At 40.9% G+C, this 18,744-nt stretch overlaps 1 protein-coding gene across 1 annotated transcript in view; it reads right to left on the bottom strand.

The window, feature by feature from the left end:
* Window positions 1-926: 926 nt before the first annotated feature.
* Window positions 927-18,744, bottom strand: part of LOC114050002 (HHIP-like protein 2) — a 32,776-nt gene continuing 14,958 nt past the window's right edge. The window contains exons 3-9 of the mRNA XM_027871503.1: window positions 18,496-18,639; window positions 15,935-16,266; window positions 14,997-15,123; window positions 9,394-9,539; window positions 6,207-6,288; window positions 3,499-3,581; window positions 927-1,790 (exon numbers count right to left, since the gene is read on the bottom strand). Of these exons, the coding sequence (XP_027727304.1) occupies window positions 1,390-1,790; window positions 3,499-3,581; window positions 6,207-6,288; window positions 9,394-9,539; window positions 14,997-15,123; window positions 15,935-16,266; window positions 18,496-18,639 (1,315 nt within the window). The 3' untranslated portion in view covers window positions 927-1,389. The remainder of the gene's footprint in view (window positions 1,791-3,498; window positions 3,582-6,206; window positions 6,289-9,393; window positions 9,540-14,996; window positions 15,124-15,934; window positions 16,267-18,495; window positions 18,640-18,744) is intronic.

Raw genomic sequence — 18,744 nt, 5'->3', positions numbered from 1 at the left:
GTATCTAAAACACTTTCTGATTTTTAGGGGCCAAAACACAAGAATAAGTATCCAAGTTATATTTTCTTCAACTGACAGAACTAATAATGGTGCTTACCTCTCTGCACCCACAATAGGTGCTTTATTAGTGTCTTGTCAAATTGTTAAGACACCTTAGCTATATCACCTTCCATCAATCCCCTTCTCCCCCTAGAAGAAGAAAGCACAGGCATCTTAGTATTTTTTAACACAATGTACTTTTTCAAACCTTAGGGCTATAAAGTAGCTTCATTTGTTTTGGCTCCCCCACAGCTAAAGGATTTCTTTCAAACAGAACAGACATCCTCCATGAACAGCTGGCACCAGCAGGCTTTGCTCTCATCATCCAGAAAAAAAAAAAAAAAAAGATACTCTACCCAGAAAGCAACATTCCACTTTTATCCAACCAGCTTCCAATCTAACTGTTTAAGGACAATCTTTCAGCTCCTTTCTCCATACATCCCCCAGCGCATGGAGAAAGCAAAGCATGATGTTCTTAACGCCTTGCTTTTTTTTTTTTAGTCCATTCCTTTTATTTTTGAGAAATTACAGTTAATTCCCAGTTTATATACTTATATCCAGAGCACTCTTGACTGGATTGTCCTATACTACCCATTTCTGAAGCCCCTTTTCCCTCAAAGGGTTCAGAACACAAGCATTTGAGGAGTGTAAATATGGGGAAATGAAGGCAGGGTGTCCATTCTTCTAATCCAGGGATTTTTCCAGTCTACCCTACTGTCAGGCACAGGATTCCTAGCCTTGTGACAGAATCCAAATTTCTACAACTGAATGTAAAATAAGAACCCTACAGAACAAATAGCTAGAGAGGATTTGAACAAGGAATTTTAGATTTTAGCTCACCATTGAAGAGAAAAAGGCCAGAAGATGTAAGTTTGAGGAAATGCTGCTTTATTCACCAATTCAAGCATTTATTAAGCACCTAGTTATGTGCCAGGCACTGTGCTAGGTACTAGGGATACAGAGGCAAAAATTAAACAAATCCTATCCTTAAGGAACTTACATTACCTTGATGTTTGCCTGGACATTTTGATTCAATTAATTCAAAAAGCATTTATTGCATGCCCTTTATGTGCTAAATATATAAAGACAAAAATGAAATAGCCCGTGCCCTGAAGGGGCTTATATTAGTTTGAGGTTGTCATGAGAATTTGAGATAGAATCAGTAAAATAGAATCAGGGGTTCCAAAAAAGCAGTACCCATGCATTGCCATCCTTGTGTGCTAGTAGCAAAATTAGCACCAGTGGACTCATGGATAGAGTTGCATGAAAAGAAAAACCACACTGGTTTCAATGTCAGTCTCAGCTCTCCAATAATTATTCAATTAAGCTGGGGCTGGGGCTGGGGCTGAATCAGAGCCTCTGAGATGGGCCCTCTTCCCCTTCCCCCACTCTCAGCTGCTGACTATCAGGAGAAAAAAAGGCAGAAGGAAGACTCCTACCAACCCTGCCTCCATGTTGGCTGCCATTGGGTGTGGTGCTGCTGGTTCCTAAGGCCCTAGTTCTCTTCTCCTGAGGTCTAGTGGAAAGTCTTCTGGCTTTTGCCTGGCGCTTGCCAAATGTTCCAGGAGTCTTCTTCCTGGGCCTGGGTCTAGGCTTGGCAGGCAATTTCTGGGTACCTTTAGGAGAAGCTGACTTCTTAGAGGACGCTTTCTGAGAAGAGCCCCTGTTTCGAGTACCAGAAGCTAATGCTGCTTTGGCCAATTTTCTAGCAGCTTTCTCTGACTGTTCTTTTAGCAGCTCCAGGACAGTCTCTGAAAAACAATAATTTGTATAATAAGATATGTAAGTAATGGAAAACTGAAATTACTCAAAACTCCAATTCTAGTAAAACCCTACCACCTATGAAAGTCACAAGGGTTTTCCGTTCTCTGCATATCAACTCTTATTAGGTCAGTTATCCCAAATCCTTGAACAGGGAGCATCCTACTAGCTATTGGGATGCTCACAGGGAGAGGTGACCCTGGGAAGTTTCCCATTTCTCACAGCACCAAAAATATTTCTTTTAATTTTTGTAAACAATTTATCTTTGTATTTTATCATTGTAAAAAGTATCACAAATAATAAGACAAAAAAGACAAAAAAATTTTAATTATTGTAGATGCTTAATAAATCCCCATTCAATAAATGAATGAATGAATGAATGTAGGATTCCTACACATTCCCCCAACAGGCATTCATTAAGTGCCATTATGTGCCAGGCACTGGAGACACAAAACAAAAATAAAACAGTCCCTGCCTTCAAGGAGCTTATAGTCTACCAGATGGTACTTATGGTAGAAAAGGTTAACAACAAAACATAGTAATTTCTAGATGTTAGAGAGATGTGACACGTTAGCTTCTAATGACAAATTAAAGGGTTCCAAATAACAAATTCTAATCAACAAATCATCAATGTCCTTTCTGAAAGAACATTGACAAATAAGTAGCATGGAAAAATGGATAGAGTGCTGAGTTTGGAGACGAGTTCAAATTCTACCACAACAGAAAGCAACCATGTGACCAAGGGCAAATCACTGCAGTTCTCTGAGCCTCAATTTTCTCATCTGTAAAATGAGGTGAATGATATCAAAATGATCTACTTGAGAAATCATTATATGGTTTAAATGAGATAATGTAAGTAAGGTGTTTTGCAAACTTTAAAGGGTTGCCCTTTAAATTATTATTAGTTATTAGTTATTAGTCAGTTATTATTATTTAAAAGAGGGCACCAGAATAGGGACCAGACTGGTAAGTAAGCCTCAGAAGGATCATTTAAAGGAATGGGAATGTTTAAGCTTTGGGCTTAGGCTTGAGGGAGATGGGATAGCTGACTTCAAGATGTAAAGGGCTGTATGATGTAAAAGATGTACGTGGAAGCGAGATTCCATTGCTCAATTGCTTTGCTTGGCCCTTAAGGAGTGGAAGGCACCAGGAGGCAGATTTTGTCTCAAACTGAGGGAAAACAGCTTCCTAATGTTTAGAGCTACCCAAAAGTGATAGGCAGTATTATCTTAACTGTTAAGTGAGTTCAAAGGACCATATATCCACCATTATAGAGCTGGAAGGAAACTTATAAGCCAATCAAGTCTCATCCCCTCATTTTACAAATGAGGAGACTAAGGCACAGAGAGGTCAGGTGACTTGCCCAGAATTGCACAACTAGTAAATGTCTGAGGCAGGATTTGAACCCATATCTTCCTAACCTCAAATCTAATAATTACCCTGTATGCTACACCACACTGAGTTCCCATGGAGGTGGGGGTGGGAGCCGAGGAACCACCCAGAGAAGCTTAGATGACTGCCGATCAAAAGTGCCGTAGGGTGGATTCGTGCTTTGAATTCATGCTCAATGAATTTATGATTCCGTGGGGAAAACATAACCGCTGAAATAGAAGCTAGGACAGCTCTCTTGGGAACCACAGCAGGGGGTTTTTCTGACCACTCAGGTGCCCAAACTATAAAACACAAAGACAAACTCACTGGCAAGTGGCCGGAAGGGAATCAGCTTGCTCTTGGCTTTGACAGGTGCTGGTTTGTATTTGCATTTGCCTGGGGGCGCTCGCCTGTAAAACAAAGAGGGAGAGGCTGAGTACGTGGAACTGGAAAAGGGCAATTGGAGAGCCTGGCTACCAGTAGCCCCAGAGGAACTCTAGAGGTTTCCTATTGCTTCTAGGTCTAGGATAAAATATAAAACCCTCTAGTGAGCTTTTAAAGCCCTTCACAACCTGGTCCCAACCTCTATTTCCAGCCTTATTGGACATTACTCCCCTTCTAATGCAGCCAAATTGACCTTCCCTCTGCTCTTCACTCATGACACCACAACCCCCAGGTCTGTACCAATGCATTGGCCACTCCCCCCCACCCCAACCTTCTGCCAACACCTGGAATGCACTCCCTCCTTACCTCCTACCCATCAAGTCCCTCTCTTTAAAATGCAACTCAAGCAATGTCTTCTGCAAGAAATCTTTTCAGATTCCCTCCTAGTGCCTTCCGTCCCAAACTACCTTGACTTTAACTACTTTGTATTCATTTATTCACTTTATATGTATACTATGTATGTTTATGTATACACTTGTCTCTCCTATTAGAATGTGAGCCCATTGTCTGTAGAGATGGTTTCATTCTTTGAACTTGCGTCCCTAGGTCCCAGTACACTGTCTGGCACTTAGGAGACTCAGTAAATGCTTGTTGACTAACAAAGTCCACTCTGAATTATCCAGGTTAATGAGGAGAACCCGGGGGAAAGATTGTTTCATTCTTCCTATTATGTATTCCCATCATTTAGTAGTGCGACTAGCACATGGGAGGAACTTAATAAATGTTTATTGATGACTGACTGATTGATTTATCTTCTAATGAGAAGAGACAGTAATCTGGATGTAGGAAAGGACCACTCCAACCTTTGTGACCAGGGCTGGTCTAAGAGCCTTATTTAATGAACCAGGGAGAATGGGCAAATGGCCCACACAGATAATCCACAAAAAAATAAGGATCTCTCTAGCACTTGGCAAAGAGCCTCACATCTGTTTTTTGAGTTATATCTTATGGCAAATCTTGGAATAGCTTTGTACATTAATCCCAATGAATGTTTATAGATCATCGAGGTTAATGAGCATAGAAAATAAGGGTATTCATCAATACTACCCAGTTAGTGAGATAGGATTAGGGCTCCCAGTCCAGGGCAGTCCAATTTCCTGATCTTTAAATCATTCATAGATCTGGCTGCTATGCGGAAGAAGAATCCTTTCCATACTTCTTTGCACTCCCCCGGGGTGAGAGTAGGGATGTGGAGGTAAGGGGTGAGATGGAGACCAGAAGCTCAGGAATGATAGAAAAAAGCAAAATCAAATGGGTGGGATACCTTGTAATCCCAGATGACCCACCAGACCTTCCTAAAAGAAGCCTTTGAGATGCTGCCTTCTCCTATACTACCTAGCTGGGGACACTAAGCCCTGCAGATCTTTTCCAAGAACTTTTTGGAAAAAAATAAACCAAACTGCTTATTTGTTGAGAGTATAAAGTTTATAATAATAAAATTTAATAGAAAAATAAACCAAGAACCCCAACTTGCCAAAAGGAAGGTTACATGAGGACTGCCACCTCCCCCTCCTTCTCCAGCCTTCCACAACTGGAAGGGTGAGTGAAGCTTGAGTGGTACTAGTCCATCTGCCACCTACGGTACCAGCCCTCTTTACTTCTCAAGTGGTGAAGTAAGCACTTCTCTTTTATTCTGTATGGAACTAGATGGAATGCTAGTATAACCAAGAGATAACTACCAAGTGTCTTTGTTTTTCTGGTGAATGGGGTGGATAGGAGAGGGAGGTCTTAAAGGGGGGAGTCCTAGAAGCTTGTCAAAGATCAGGGGTTCCAGAACCTAAATCAGTCAATTCTAGCCCAGTCCAAACCAGTCAGTCCTATCTCTAGAGCTGCCATATTCCCTAGTTTCCAAAGTTCCTAGAGAAGCATTGCTCTAGATTTGAATTTGCTCAACCCTCAGTTCTGTTTAGTGCAGATATTCAGATATGAATCTGGACAAATTTTGGCATCATAGATTTAAAGTTTGAAGGGACCTCAGAGACTGTCTCATACAATCCCTCATTTTACAGATGAGGAAACTGAGGCCAAGAGAGGTTATGTGACTTGCCCAAAGTATAAATAAAAATCAGACTCTCAGTTTGATTCCGTCTCAAAAGGAGGCCTCCAGTATCCTAGACCTAAATATTAGGATGAGATTAAGTAGAGGCCTCTAGGCCCACCATGGTCTGATGAAATTAACTATAGGGAACACTCCTACAGACCTCATCTTGGATGACACCAGTTACTCCAAAATCAAAATGTTCTCTCCAGCCTCTTCAAATCACCCCTCATCCAGTCCTGTTTACTCAGACTCCCAAATAAGGACAGGGCTGAGCAGCCTCACCAAATGGGCTTCTTTTGCTGCCTTCTGGGTGTGTCTGTGTCTGTGTGTCTGTGTCTGTGTCTGTGTGTGTGTGTGTGTGTATCTCCTTGCGTTCTTCAGAGAAGAAGCTGCCCATTTGCTGATACTAATTAAACTTTTTTATCTTCTAGCCTAGCCTGATTTATTGACCTCCAGTCAAAAGGCCCTCGGTGGGAGGAATTATTCTCTGAGAACATCTTGGGATCTCTGGGCAGACAAATTCCCCAACAGAAATAAGAAGAATTCTTACCTAGAAGGATCAACAAACTTGTAGATGGATCCATGTGGTGCATAGGCACTCGGATAAGAGGTGGCCAGAAAATACAGCTCTCCTAAACAACCAAAAAATAGTCAAGACCGTAGGATTTTAGTTTTGTCAGAACTAAATTACCCAAGACATCTCCCAGGGCTTGCAAAGCACATATAAGAGGTCCAGTCTACAAACACAGAAACTAAGACTAAACTCACTTATCACAACTCTAAAGACTGAGGCAGAATCACTGTCAGTATTTGAAAAAACAAGAGCCAAACTAGGCCTTTTAGTCCTTCCTTTCTACTCTCAGAAATGTTGTATTAGATTTCATCTTACTACAATTCAATTCAATAATTTTAGGCACTACTTACATACAAAAACAAAAACAAAACAGTCCCTGCCCTTAACAGCTAGCATTTATATAGTACCTACTATGTGCCAAGCACTAGCTTTTACCAATATTATCTTATTTGATCCTCACAGCATCCCTAGGAGTTAGGTGCTATTATTATTACCATTCTACAGTTGAGGAAACTAAAGCAGACAGTGGTTAAATGACTTGCCCGGTGTCACTTTGCTAGTGTCTGAGGCTAAATTTGAACTCAGGTCTTCCTAACTCTAGGCCCAGTGCACTATTCACTTCTATCACCTACCTGCCTTCAAGGAGCTTGCCTTCCACTGGGGTAGGAATAGGGGACCCAAAATATATATAAATAAGTACAAGGAAAACTGAGGAGAATGAGAATATAGATTAGCAGCTGAGGATGATGGGGAGGAGATAAAGAAAGCTTCCTGGAGGATTGGCTTCTGAATGGAGCTAGAAGGAAGATAAGGACTAAGAGGTGGGGATGCAGAGAGCGCCTTGGACAACTGGTTCTACCAAAGAAGGGAGGCAGGAGTATCAAGTCAAGGGAAAGGAGAGTAACTCCATTTGTCTAGAACATAGAAATCTTGAAAGTATATGATATGGAATAATAGTAATAATAACTAGCATTTATATGGCACTTTTAGGTTTGCACAGCACTTCACATATTATAACTCATTTGATCCCCACAACAACCTTAGGAGGCAGGTGTTCTTATTATCCTCATTTTGCAAATGAGAAAAGGGAGGGCCATAAAAGTTAAGGGACTTGCCCAGGGTCACACAGCTAGTAAGTGTCTGAAGCAGGATTTGAACCCAGGTATCCCTGACTCTAAATTCCCCCTGCTCTATCCACTATGCTACCTAGTTTAACCCATGTGCTGCCTAGCTTACTCCAATAAGGCTGGAAAGGTAGATGTAAACTAGGTCTGTCATTTATAACACTGCTGTGTGTGTGTGTGTGTGTGTGTGTGTGTGTGTATGTGTGTACAAAAATATAGAATCAAATAATTTAAGAGTTGGAAAGGACCTCAGAGGTCATCTATGCCAACCTGTTCCTGAATCAGCAATCCCTTGTATATCCCCAAGAAGCAGTCATCTGGCCACTGCCTGTAAGGAAAAAGCCATATGACCTCCCCAGGGAACCCATTCCACTTTTGAAAAGCTCAAATAATGAGGACGTTCCCCCAACATTAAGACTCTCTCTCTCTCTCTATCCACTACTCCAAGTTGCCTCTCTTACAATAATATAAATATTTATTTATATTATATTTATTATATTGTAGTAATATAATAAATATCAACTTATTACCTAATATATTATTTACATTGCATTATATAAATCTATTCATTAAATATATTAATATAGTAAATAAATACAAATATATTATAAATTAATATAAGTATGTTAATAAGTATATTTAAAAATATATTTGTATAATACATATGTATATTCATTTATATATTACACATTTTCTAAATTATATTTATAAATAATATAAATTTAAATGTCCATAAACTAGTAAAGCTTGGGAAACGTTATGTTTTAAATAACTGTGATTGGGACAGCTAGGTGGCGCAGTGGATACAGCACCGGCTCTGGAGTCAAGAGTACCTGAGTTCAAATCCAGCCTCAGACACTTGATACTTACTAGCTGTGTGACCCTGGGCAAGTCACTTAACTCCATTGCCTAGCCAAAAAAATAATAATAATAATAACTGTGATGATATGGATGTAGGTAAAAGTACTTTCCTTGAGTTTCTACTACCCCCAACTCCCAAACACACAAATATTGAGTTAAACCTGATCTTGTCAGTCCGGTCTGGGGGGACTATGGTGCTAGCAGGGTTATGCCAGAGAGGTAAAAGACGGTACTTACTACATGCCATGGGCTGGTTTATTAGCTCTCCTCTTGTGGGAAGTTCCAAATTTAAGAAATTCCCCATTGAGAACAAGTTTTCATCAGAAATTCCCTAGGTCCACCCTGCCTTGGTAAATAAGCCTAGGGAGTCCTCTCCACCAAATCCCAGCCAAAGATGTTTTTCTTTGCCTATGTTCTGTCTGCAAAGATAGCTTGTTTTTCCTCTAAAACTCATCTGCAGGCACAACCAAAGCCAGAGTATTGGCTTAAGCAATTGAGCCATGGAACAGACTGCAGCCCACAGATGCCCCAGGCAGACAGGCCATCCTTGTCTTTGGAATACTCTGGGAGAGATTTACCACTGCAGCCTGTGGAGTTTTAGATCGTCTGCCCTTCATTGATTGATCACCGGGTTGCCAACCTGTGGTGCCTCTTATTTTTCATGTGTTTGGGTTTTCTGTTTGGAACTCAATGGCTTTTTTCCTTTCAAAATGTTTAGTTTTCCAAAATGATCTAATGCTACAAAATGTTCATCTGAAACCGTTAGCTTTGAAAAGTGGCTGGATAGTTTGCTGGAGCACTTCAAAGTGTGCTGACATTTTTGTTACATCAATCAATCAACAAGCCATGTGCTAGATTCTGGGGTTGTAAAGACAAAATTGAAACCTCTATTGCTCCAAATGTAAGGAAACTGAAGAGTTTAGGAAGTCCCTACCATGTCACCAAAGCAGAGGGCCTAAAGCAAACTCCAGTGGAGAAGAGGAAGAGCAAAGAGAGGAAAGAGCGAATGGAAGCTTCCAACAGCAAAGGAACTGACGGCTTGGAGAAAGGCAGACTCTGATGTGGGGGTTCACTGAGAAATGGCACTAAGTAAATGAATGCGCAGGAACCATCTAGACTGTGAGGTTCTCTGTCTTTGGTGCTATCGCAGCCAGAGAGCTCTGATAAACCGAGGTTACCTGCTTCATCCTCAGCAAAGGAAATAATGAACTTGCTGTAGGTGCTGATCAGTCCTGGGAAGGCGCAGGTCTTAGTGTTGCCAATGCAGATGTCTTGTTTTTTCCATGTATTTGTTTTCTCATCTTCCTGCAAAGCCATAAGTCGACTAGATGAAAAGCAAAACCTTATATTTTAGGCATCCATTTGTCCACTGCGCAGGATTCTTTTCATATAAAAAGCACAGAATCTTAGGACTAGAGAGGCAACCTATGTGCAGCCTATGAATGAATGATAATCCTTTCTATGATATCCCAAACAAGTGGTCATTCTGTTTCTGCTTTAAAACATCCAATGAGGAGGAACCCACCTTCTGAAGCAAGTCATGCCCATTTTGGATGGCTCTATTTTTTAGGAATTTTTAGTTTTAGGAAGTTTTCTCTTATATCAAATTGGAATCTGTCTTTTTGCAGCTTCAACCAATCAACAAACACATTAATAATCTACTATGTAGCGGATACTATACTAGGCATTAGTTAGGAATACATATAATAAATGGATAAATAAAACTGTCCTTGAACTCTAAGAGTTTACCTTTTAAAGGGGAAGGCAACATGTAAATACATAAATATGTCTAAAATATAGACAAGTTAATGTTAAGGAGGAACTAGCAGCTGGAGGGATCAGGAGAGACTTTGAGTAAGAGGTGATATTTGATCCGAGCTACCAGAAAGCTAGGGATTTGAAGAAATGAGTATGAGGAGGGATAGGCCAGGCATGAGGGACAGCCTGTGTAATAACACAGACAGGAAATAGAGTATCATGCATAAAGAACATCACGAAGTCCAGTTTGGTAGGAACAGAGAGTATACAAAGGATAATAATAGAAAGGGAGGTTGGAAGCAGAATGAGAAAGGTTTTAAGTGCTTTTCAGTTTGTATTTAATCACAGAAACAATAAGGAGACAGTCACTTAAATCTGTGATTGAAGAATAACTCTTTGGCAGCTGTGAGGAGGATGGATTGCAGTGGAAACAAGGCAGGGAAACCGATTAGAACACTGCTTCAATAGTGCAGGGGAGAGATAGTAAAAGCCTAGCCTAGGGTAGTTACTGTAAACAAAGAAGGAGATAGATACAAGAGATGTGAAGACAGAATACAGAACAGTTGTCAGCTATTGGATATGTGAGGTGAAGAAGGATAAGGAATGACGGATGACTCAGGTTATGAAGTGAGGTGACTAGAAGGATGGTGATTCGCTCAACAAAACTAGAAAATTCAGAAGTGAAGTAAGTTTGGTGGGAAAGATAATGATAATGAGTTCTGTTGAGTTTTTTATGCTTCTGAATCATCTAACTCAAAATATTCAATTAAGGCAGTAAGATACAGGACAAGAGCTCAGGGTATAGAGAAAAACTGGGTAGATGTGGAAGTCATCTGTATAGAAATGATTATTGTATCCATGGCAGCTGGTGAGATCACTGAGTGTATAGTGAGCAAGGGGAAGAGGACCCAGAATAAAGCCTTGGGTACACTCACAATTAAGTGTATAAGTCCACCTACTACCCTTTATTTTGTCCTTTGGGGAACAAGAACAAGTCTAATCCTTTTCTATATGCAACTTTTTCAGGTACTTGAAGACAGCTGTCATGTCCCCATTAAGCCTTCTTTTGTCCAGGCAGAACATCCCCAATTCCTTCTTCTGATCTTCATATGTAATACTATCAAGACCCTTCACTATCCTGGTTGGGTTTTTTTGTATGCCCTATAAATGTCATTCCTAAACTGTGGTACCTAGAATTCAACACAATATGCCAGATATGGTCTGATAAAGCATAGTGCAACAGAACATTACCTCCCTAGTCCTAGATCCTATGCCTGTTTTAATGATACCTAAGATCTCATTAGCTTTTTTGGCTGAGATATAATATTACTATTGCCTCATATTGAGCATGTAGTCCACTAATACTCCCAAAACTTTTACAGATGAACGGCTACCTGGCTACACCTCCCCTGTGTTGTTCTTGTATAACTGACTTTTTTGGGCATAAATGTCAAACTTTACATTTATCCCTGTTAAGCTTTATCTTTTCACTTCCCGGTCATCTCCTCATCATGCTGCCTATACTTTGGCCATCATCTCTCTCCTCTCCCACTGACTCAACCTTGGACTCTATTTCTGGTTCCTTAAGTTCTACGAAAGGAGATTTCACCTATCTTGCCTGGAATCAGAGTTTCTCAACACTTTCCAGCCCTCACCATACCAGGCTACCACACTTCTCTCACATACACTTTCCAGATTCCCTTTATAAGTTGTTTTCTCCTGTTAGAATGTAAGCTCCTTGAGGCCAGGGAGATATATGTGTGTGTGCATATATATATATGGATGTGTACACATCCATATATATATATGCACACACACATACACACCTTGTATCTCCAGGGCTTAGCAGAGTATCTAGCACAAAATAAATACTTCACGGGCATTCCTTCTTTCTTTCTTTTTCTTCCTTCTTTCCTATCTCTCTGTTGGTCTATCCGTCCATGTACCTATTTATCATCTATCTATCATAGCTATTTTCAAGTATTTTAAGGACTGTCACTTCTTGGAGAAGGGTTTAGGCTTATTCAACTTGTCCCCAAAGGGTAGAAGTAGGAGCAGTGGGTGGAAGTTAAAGAAAGTTTTATTTAGCTTCCATGAAAGTAAAACTTTATGAACGCTTAGAATCGTTCCGAAGTGGAAAGGTTGCTTATGGAGAGACTGGGCTCCTTCTTTCACTTGAGGTCTTTGAGCGGAGAGGCTGGATGACCACAAGGCAGTTGTTGCAGAGAGGATTGTCATTCAGATACCAGTTGGACTAGACAGCTCCTGGATCCGACTTCCAATTCTAGAATCTGTGATTATACGGCTCCGCTTCTCTTCTAGACTTTATTCATAATTCCAGCTTTACTAAGTTTAAACTTTGAAGTTTTGGATTCAGATTACAATTCAACACAAAAAGAGCTGAGTGAGTGCAAATGCAGAGGAGCTATTAAAACAAATTTAAAAAATAATAAATGATTTCTGAAACTGTTTTTATTGGAGTTCCTCATAGCTGGGAGCTAGGCAGCTTCCTCATGGAAATTAGACCTGCCTATTCTAGGGAGCTAGCTTCAAAGCAAGGAACCAACTTCTTTAATCATCTACTTTCGGGGACAGTCTGCTGAAAGAATGGGAGCCAAGACTGAGTGGAATGAAAGTGAAAAACAGATTGAAGAGTGACTCACACCGTTAAATAGGTGAGGAACTCCCTCAAGCCACAGCCTTGGACTCTGCCAATAGGTTCCCTGGCTCTGATAAGTTAGCTGTCGCCTTATTTTGCCCAGATCCGGGCCACCCCACTGTCTCTCAGCCAGCCATCGTCACGTCATACCGCTGCAAGTTTTCACCACCAACTCCCCTTTATATGTTGTCTATTCCTACTAACATGGAAGCTCCTTGAGGGTAGGGACTGTCTTACTTGCTTATTTATGATATACTTTTGTTTTTATTTTTATTTTTTGAGGCAATAGGGGTTAAGTGAGTTGCCCAGGGTCACACAGCTAGTAAGTGTCTGAGGGCAGATTTGAACTCAGGTCCTCCTGACTACAGGGCTGGTGCTGTATCCCCTGTGCCATCTAGCTGCCCCTTGTTTTTGTTTATATGTGTATCTCCAGGGCTTAGTACAGTGTCTGGCACATAGTAGGTGCTTCATAAATGTTCTATCTATTTTTCTAATTCAGCCCAGTGTTCTAACCTATTGAGATAATTTTGAATTCTAACTCTCTTCCTCTTTCCCCACATATCTCCTTCTCAACGAATAATTCATTATGCATTGGCTGTGTAATTGCAATAGTATAATTGACTGTGTAATAGTGCATTGACACTATGCTAGGCACTACAGGTGTTAAGACAAAACAAAAAAAATAATTTCTGCCCTCAAGCAGCTTACATTTCACTTGGGAAGGGGAGGGAGGGTATTGTGGGAATAAAACATTCATATCAAAAGAAAATACAAAATAATTCAAGGAAGTAGAGAGCATTAATATCTAGGGAGGTCAGGAAGGACTTCTCATAATGATATAATCAGCTCCTATGGCTTTGGCTGTCATTTCCATGCAGATGATCCCCAAATCTCCTGTACATATCTAGCTCACATGTCTCACTGGAGTTCAGTCCTGTATTTCCAACTACTTGCTAGACCTCTCCACCTGGCTATCTCATAAGCATCTCAAACTCAATCTACCTCTTCTTCTAACTTCCCTATATCTATTAAGGATGCTACCATCCTTCTAGTCACCCATATTTGAAACCCAGAAGCCATATATTTGACTCTTTACTCTCTGCCCCCCCAAGTCTTATGGATTCCACCTCCTCAACATCTCTCATATCCAGCCTCCTTCTCTTCACTCACACCACAACCACTCTAGTTTAGACCTTTATCACCTCTTGTCTGGACTATTTCAATAGCTTCCTAATTGGTCTCCCTACACATCATGTCTCTCCTCTCCAATTCACTTTCCACCCAGCTGCCAAATTGATATTCATGAGCAGGTATGAACATATTACTCCTCTGCTCAGGAATCATCAGTGGCTTCCTGACTCCCATCAGTTACTCCATCATACAATGACTATCTTCTATACATTAATATGCAGTAGATATGTAAGTGATCATTATTCACTTACAAAGTAACACTTACCCAGCCTGTTATATGATGCTATAAATGCTAAGCTATTAGTATAACTTCAGCAGGGCTCCCCATAAAAGCTTTTGGTGTCTCACTGCAAGCATGCCGGCAAAAGCTCCTTGATAGACTATCTCCTGATATCCCTAGAAGTAGTTCAGTCAGTCAATCAATCATTCAACATTTATTAAGCACCTGCTACAGGCCAGGCACTGGGGATATTAAATACTAAGGGGAGGATCTTGGATCTTGGCTCTGAGACTCCGCACTTAGCTTCTCTGAGCCTCAGTTTTCTGAGTTTTAAAGTGAGAAAGATAATTTAGATAAGGGATTCTTCACCTGGGATCCATGAACTTAAAAAAAAAATCTATTTAGATAAGTGTGTTTTAATAGAATTGATTTCCTGTATAATCCTGTGTAATTTTAGCTTATACATTTTTAAACATGATTCTGAGAAAGGGTCCATCTGAAGGGGTCCATGACATACACACAAAAAGGATAAGAGCCCTGAGCTATGATCTTAGGGTAATAGAGTCAGAGTTAGAAGGGATTTCAGAGGTCATCTAATCCAAAGCCCTCATTTACAGAAGAAACTGGGGCCCAGAGAGGATAAATAATTTGCCTACTGTACTATTCTGACTATGAATTTCAGTGCTCTTCAGAAAAGGTCAAATCCCTCCAAGGTTAAAGAAGGAAAGAAGGAAAGTAGCTGTGGAAAGGGAAAGTGTGGGATGGAGTGAAATAAAACTGCCTGTCTGAAAAATGGTTCTTGGAATTAGAAAAGGAAACATGGTGGATCATGGGATCACCAACAGAGAGCTAGAAGAGCCCTCAGAGGTCATTTGGTTCAACTCCTTAATTTTATATAAAAAGAAACTGGGGTCTAGGGAGTTTAAGATGACACAGGAAGTAAGAATTCTTACCCACTCATAAAGTCCCCAAAGATGTAGAGGCCATTTAGATTTGGGGATTCACACCCCCGGTACACGTATCCTCCAGTGACTGACTTTCCCACCAAATGGCCATAAGCATAGATCGGCAGGATGTCATCTGTCAAGAAACAAAAGGAGAAATAGCTACTGTTCGTCAGCTAATTGACAGGTGACGTAGAAACAACTGACATGGTGTAGGGGAGGGGGGAAGCAGCTTTGAAAGTGTTTTTCAAAACTACTGCAATACAGGAAGCAGGCATGGTGGTATTAGAGTTTAGCAAATCCTTCTAATGATAGGCATACAGAGTTACAACAGTGACCCTAGAAAAACCTCAAAACACAGAAAGGTACAGTACCTAATATATCAAAAGAATTAGAAAGGCATATTTTTAGCAAGGAATTGTCACAATCTGTGTCAAGAGCACCCAAGAAAGGAGAAAGAGCTTATTAATGACCAGATGGGACTGATCCAGTGAAATGTGATTTAATTCTAGGTGCTTGGTGAGAGAAGGGATCCAGGCAAGGGGCTAGTTTTTTCCTGGTCAGGCCAATGAAGCATTTTATGACCTTCTGTTTCCAGCACCCACAAGCAAAGTAGAAGGATAAACAAACACCCAGCAGGGCAGAAAATGTTGAATTCAGAAATGCTTTTGTTTCAAGCTTTATCCTTCTTCTCTTCTCTTGCTCTCTCTCTCTGTCTGTCTCTCTGTCTCTCTCATACACACACACACACACACACACACACACACACTCGACCTGTGATTTCATCATAGAACATGATGTGAGAACACACAAGCAGTATACTATGTGTGTGTGTGTTAGAACTTGAATCCAGGTCTCTGATTCCAAGGCTCTCTCTGACCCTCATATGTCACAGTGTCTCTCGTTCCCAACCTGTATCCTCCCAAATTTCAGGTTTTCTTGCTTACCTAAAGAGGCATTATGACAGAGTTTAATGTCATAACATTCAAAGCCTTCCTTAGCTCTCCAGCCATAATTCCCTCCTTTAACAATGAGGTCCACCTCTTCAAACCTGTTCTGACCCACATCACCACAGAATATCCGGCCTCGGCCCTTCTGGGTGGTGGGGTCGCCTCGATCGACTGCACAGCGCCACATGTTCCTGACCCCATATGCGTAGATAGCGGGGTGAGCCCCAGGCTCCGAGACGAAGGGGTTATCTGGAGGGATCCCGTAACGCTTGTTATCTGAGCCTCTCCGGTTTATATCTATCCTCAACACTTTTCCCAGCAGTGAACTCCTGAAATAAAAAGAAAGAAAGAAAAAAAGCAAGGAAGAAGAAGGGATAGGGAGTAGAGCTAGCAATGAGTGAGAATAAAATAACAAGAGTGACTATAAATTCTGGGATGGGGCAAATGCCACACAGTTGGGAGAGGGGGCAGGGAGCGGGTGGGGGAGAGAGACTTCAGACTGCATAAAGCCCTGTTGAGGGGAGAAGGGAAGGGAAGACTCAGAATTAAGGAGGGAGTTGGGTGGGAGGTGGAACACATCCTGGGGTGCTAAGAGGCTCCTGCTGGGAAAGCTATTACTGAGGGAAGGAGTAGAGTAAGATAGCACCAGGAAGGAGTTCTGGGAGTTGGGGGAGAGGGAGGGAGAAAGAAGCATGCCACCTGATAACTTCTCATTTTAACTAATTCTTCTTTCTAAGTGCCTTGGCTTATTGTTCATGCTTATTTAAGGAAACAAATGCTGTCAGAATCTTATACATTTTGGCACCCAAGGGCAAAATACCTGTTCCCTTATCCTTGTTACAGTTTTTGTTTTGCCTGCCTAAGATATACTTTGTGGCAGGCTATCATGTGGTACAATAGGATGGTTTGAAATGGCTCGCTAGGGGTGTACATTGTGTTTTCTGTTACACTTCAATCCCTACAAGATGTTAGGATTGTGCATGCTGAAGTTCAAGGAATCATTTCTTAAATATTTACAAAGTACTCACTATGTGTAAGGCACTGAAATACGGTGATGAGAATGCAAAGACATAAACGAAACTGCTTCGTTTTGCTAACCGTGTAAGAAGGTGCTATTGATTCTCTATCATTTTATTATTGACCCTGATTACAGTTAATCGATTTCGTCTTCTAACTGCCTAAATCATGGTTCTTTGTCTCTGAATTTAGAGCAGAAATTTAGCGGGCCTATAATGAGTTAAGTTTACAAATCCAGTTCTACTTTATCATGTTCCTGTTTTTGCCTCAAGAAAATCTGCTATCCTCGTGGGAACGCAGGTGGGCACCAGGGAGTCTGCTCTAGTGTCTTGATGCCACCAAGCTATCTTTCCAGGGCATCTGTTTGTTATCCAGAGAAATGTGGCCCACTATCCCTAACCTGACAGGCGGACTCAAACAATGAATTTTTCTTAGTCACAGGAGGGAAGAAGAGGGTTGTTGCTAGCCTGTCAGTTATAGTTTCTAATCAATCATGTTGTCCCCCATGCCTCAACTCTGTAACCATCATGTCATCTTCACCCCCATGATGTTACCAACCCTATAACCAATCACAATTTGCTTCCTGCCTACGAAGTCCTATTCCTTATTCTGTACTCCTCAAAAACTATGTTTCTTTTCCTAGGGTTCTTTGGCTTAAACTGAGGCAAGTCATTGATCCCTTTATTATCAGATTCATGCCCTGTTAATAACTGTTATCTTATGCAGAGAATACATGCCTCAGTCTACTTTTGATGAATTTCATTCATGACACATTTGCCCCTAATTTCACTATGTAACCCTAGGTAACTTCTCAATCTCAGTGAGGTATTAGGATTATAAAAAAGAATAGGGGTTCCATTCTTCCAAATGCATTCAAGATGAAAGTTAATTTTTACCCAACTTCTCAGGTCAACAGTCAGACAACAAGCATTTATTAAGGACTTATTTATGCCAGGCACTCTGCTAAAGCACTAGGAGTACAAAGAAACGCAAAAACACACTCCCTATTCTCAAAGAGCTGATGTTTTCATGGAGGAGACAGCTTGTAAATAACTAGGTAGGTACAAGACATATACATTTCCAACAGTAGGTAACCTTAGAGGAGAAGGCACTAACAACTTGGGGCCTCACGGAAAAGATAAGAAAGGCTTCCTGCAGAAGGTGGAATTTGAGCTGAGTCTTAAAGAAAGCCAGCAAAGTTATGAGTCTTGACAATTAGAAAACTGACTAGCTTATATGGATATAAAATAAAATTTATTCTCTACTGAAAGGTGCTATGGGAATCCAAAAGCTTAATTAATCAAACAAGGTACCATGTAGAAATCTGGAATTTGAACACTGTAAAGAAGCTAAATGGGGCTTTTCCACAGGGTCACCTCATGCAGTAAGAGGTAGTTAAGCAAGGAGCCTTGATTTCATACCTATGGGAAGCTGAAAGAGCTTTTGGTCTCTACCTCCTAAGAACATTCCCCATCTTGGCTATTATCCCCACCCAAGTAAGTACCAGGCACAAAGAGATTGAAGCCCAGCCCCCAGCTTACTTGTTCTGAGCATTTCCAAACTTGCCAAAGGGGTCTCCAGCTTCTCCACCATCCCCAGTGAATATATACAGATAGCCATCAAGGCCAAAGAGGAGTTGCCCCCCATTATGATTGGAAGCTGGCTCTTCTAACTCCAGGATGACCCTAGAAAAGAAGGATAAGCTATGCATATATCCTTAACTCAAACAAAATCTCACATACATAGAAACAATCAGTCCTCTAAGGCAGCCAAGATACCCCATGTTTCCC

The sequence above is a fragment of the Vombatus ursinus genome, unplaced genomic scaffold (assembly GCF_900497805.2).
Source record: "Vombatus ursinus unplaced genomic scaffold, bare-nosed wombat genome assembly UNPS02014798.1, whole genome shotgun sequence".
Taxonomy (NCBI): domain Eukaryota; kingdom Metazoa; phylum Chordata; class Mammalia; order Diprotodontia; family Vombatidae; genus Vombatus; species Vombatus ursinus.
The sequence above is the reverse complement of the archived record's forward strand: the minus strand, read 5'-3'. Positions and strand labels throughout refer to the sequence as shown.